Genomic DNA, 3307 nt, shown 5'->3' with positions numbered 1-3307 from the left:
CTACCATTGCCATGTAGTTGCTACTGACCTTGAGAAAAAGATTCATATTGTAGTGCACCTGACACTTGTATAATTTTTTATCCAGTGTCATCACAATGTATTCAAGAAAAAGGAAAAAAATAAAAAGAGATTTTAGAGCCGCAGTTTCCTCTTTTCCTAACTGGGTAACAGCAGTACTTGCCGCATGGAGACCCTGTGAGGATTCAGTGAAATGACACAATGCCCAGCCTTTATTGCCTCTCTCTCTGCCTTGGCAGGACCACCAAGACCCCTTCATGGTGGCCGACCTGGGAGTGTTGGCCAGCCGCCACCAGGCCTTCTGCCAGGCCCTGCCAAGGGTCTCGCCCTTCTATGCGGTGAAGTGTAACAGCAGCCCCTTGGTGCTGCGTGTCCTGGCTGCCCTGGGCACCGGCTTTGACTGTGCCAGCCAGGTGAGCTTGGGCCCGCAGCCAGCTTCCTCATCCAGCAGGTGGAGCTAGAGCAGGTGCTGGGCCTGGGCGTGGCCCCCTCACGCATCATCTATGCCCACCCCTGCAAGCCCGTCTCTCACCTGCAGTATGCTGCCCGCCATGGGGTGCAGCTCCTGACCTTCGACAGTGAGGAGGAGCTGACCAAGGTGGCCCAGCACCACCCTGGGGCCAGGTGAGACCAGCAGGGCTGCAGGCAGGTGGGGACAGGGACGAGTTCTGGCAAACTGACTTGGGCTCAGCAAGGAGATGAAGGCTGTTCCGTGGTGACTAGGGGATGCCCAACCAGCAAAGAGCAAGAATCAGTGCCAGGTGTCCCAGGTGCCCTCCCTGGTGCCCACTCTTGTCAAAGATTTCTTGTGTCTGCAGAGGCGCTGGCAGAGCCTGGCATTAGGAGGTCTGGAGTCAGTAACCTCGTGGGAAACTCACTCATAGGATTCAGGAAGACCAGGGGTCACATTTCTGACTTACTTGTCACATCCGTGTGTTCTTGGGAAAGTTATTTATCATCTCTGATCCTGTGACAGGAGGTCTGCTGAAGGGATGTTTATAATTTTATCCTTTTCCTGCTTTTTCTTGCCTGGGCTGAAGTCTGTCAGAAGTAGTGTAGTCCTAACTGGTTTGCTTCAGTGGATAGAGTGTCAGGTCTGTGCACTCAAGGGTCCTGGGTTAGATTCATGTCAATGCCACATGCCCCGGTTGCAGGCTTGACCTCCAGTAAGGTCTTACAGGAGGCAGCCGATCAATGCTCTCTCTCATCATTGGTGTTTCTATCTCTCTCCCTGCCCCCTCCTCTCTGAAATCAATACAAATATATCTTAAAAAATTAAAAAAGTAGTGTGTTCCCTCCCTGGATCTCCATGGCTGGACAGTCCAGAAAACAGAGGCAGGGGTGGAGGGAGGCTGGAGAGAGTTTGGGTGGGGGCAGCAAAGCATTCAGGCTTGGGGTTCGTGTGTCTAAGAACGCCTGTCACCTCACTCCCCCTCCCAGGCTGGTCCTGCGACTGTGGACCGAGGACAGCCAGAGCCTCATTCCCATGAGCGCCAAGTTTGGGGCCAGGCTGGAGCTGTGTGGACACTTGCTCAAGTCCGCCCGAGACCTAGGCCTGGCTGTGGTGGGCACCAGGTAAGAGCACGGACTCTCCCTCCTGCGAGGCAGGGCTCCTGGTCCCCACGCCTGTCCGCAGCCTCTGAGTGCCCTCGGGTCAGTGTGGCCCCTCTGGGCCTAAGGGGCTCCCTGTGGTCCTCAGAAGAGGAGGTGGGTGTCAGCCGCTGGGAGGGTGGGCAGGCACTGGCCTTGGGTGCAAATTTAACAGGATGCCGAAAACTCTGTATTCCAGATAAATAATGTTCAATACAGTATTTAAAAAGTTAATGCAGAAAAAGTCCATGATGAGAGAATATGAAATTTTAAATCAAGACAGAATTTGCATTGCTGATATTTCTTTTTCCTGTGGATCCAATTACTGTTAACTAATGTTGTCTTTAAAGTTTTTATATTTTATTCATCATAGATATTTTTCCATCAGCAGGTTTGGTCTCTCTCTCTCTCTCTCACTCGGTCTTCCTCTCTCTCTAATATATATAGATGAGAGTCCCGGTGCACAAAATTTGTGCACTAGCAGTTGTGTCCCTCAGCACAACCTGCACCCTCTCCAATCTGGGACCCCTTGGGAGATGTCTGACTGCCTGTGGGATCGGGCCTAAACTGGCAGTCAGACATCCCTCTCACAATCCCTAACTTCTGGCTCCCAACTGCTCACCAGCCTGCCTGGCTGATCTCTCCCTAACCACTCCCCTGCCAGCCTGATCAATGCCTAACTGCTCCCCTGCTGTCCTGGTCACCCCCAACTGCCCTCACATGCTAGCACGGTCTCCCCCTACTGCACACCACTGCCAGCCTGATCACCCATAACTGCCCTCTCCTGCCAGCCCAGTCTTCCCCAACTGCCCTCCCCTGTGAGTCTGGTCACCCCCAACTGCACTCACATGCTGGCCCAGTCTCCCCCAACTGCCCTCCTCTGCCGGCCTCTTGTGGTGGCCATCTTGTGACCACATGGGGGCGGCCATCTTGTGCGAGGGCATGATGTTCAATTTTCATATTACGTCTTTATTATATAAGATAGTGCATGAAGGTTACTTATGTTGATTGCTCAGTGCTTTGGTTTCCCCTTGAATGTTGCACCTGAGGAGCGTCCTCTCTCAACTCACCTCACCTGCCCCTGATTGGTTTCTCTGCGCCCCCTGGTGGATGGTTTGAGATTTGGGGTTCAGACCACTTGCATTCCAAGGAGGAGAAGAAGGGGAGCCCCTGCCGCGAGGCTTGGGGAGGGCTAGCTAAGAGAGGTGACTGCCCACACAACCACGAGAGCCCCAGCTCACGGACTGTCATGCGGTGTGTGTCTCTGGGGTCCCCATGTGCACAGTCAAGGCTGTGGCTCCTGTGGGTGCCCACGAGGTCCATGTAGTCATGCATGTCCCCATGTCTGTGTCCGTGCTGGTTCACATTGTGCCTGTGTGGCTGTTTCCGAATGTGTATCTCTCCTGCTGACCCTTGCGTTTCCTCGTGTGTTTCTGCACCTGTCACTGCACCTGTGCTCAGCTTCCACGTGGGCTCGGGCTGCCAGAATCCCCACAGCTTCGCACAGGCCATCGCCGACTGCCGGCGGGTGTTCGAGATGGGCCGTGGCGTCGGGCATGACATGAGCCTCCTGGACATTGGAGGGGGCTTCCCTGGAGTGGAGGGCTCTGAACTGGAGTTTGAGGAGGTATGAGGGGAGGAAGAGAGGGTGTCTGGGGGCCCAGCCTGGGTTTCCTGGAGAGTGTCTGTGTGTGCCACG

At 54.5% G+C, this 3307-nt stretch overlaps 1 protein-coding gene across 1 annotated transcript; it reads left to right on the top strand.

Moving 5' to 3' along the window:
• Positions 1-61: 61 nt before the first annotated feature.
• On the top strand, positions 62-3235 carry LOC107182155 (antizyme inhibitor 2-like; the record flags this gene model as incomplete). The annotated part of the gene is made up of 4 exons (XM_015560153.1): positions 62-431; positions 470-642; positions 1459-1593; positions 3070-3235. Coding segments are annotated over exons 1-4 (630 nt in total), but the record flags the coding sequence as incomplete, so codon positions are not given.
• Between the last annotated feature and the right edge of the window lie 72 nt (positions 3236-3307).

This window comes from Myotis davidii, unplaced genomic scaffold (genome assembly GCF_000327345.1).
Source record: "Myotis davidii unplaced genomic scaffold, ASM32734v1 scaffold5355, whole genome shotgun sequence".
Classification (NCBI taxonomy): domain Eukaryota; kingdom Metazoa; phylum Chordata; class Mammalia; order Chiroptera; family Vespertilionidae; genus Myotis; species Myotis davidii.
The sequence above is the reverse complement of the archived record's forward strand: the minus strand, read 5'-3'. Positions and strand labels throughout refer to the sequence as shown.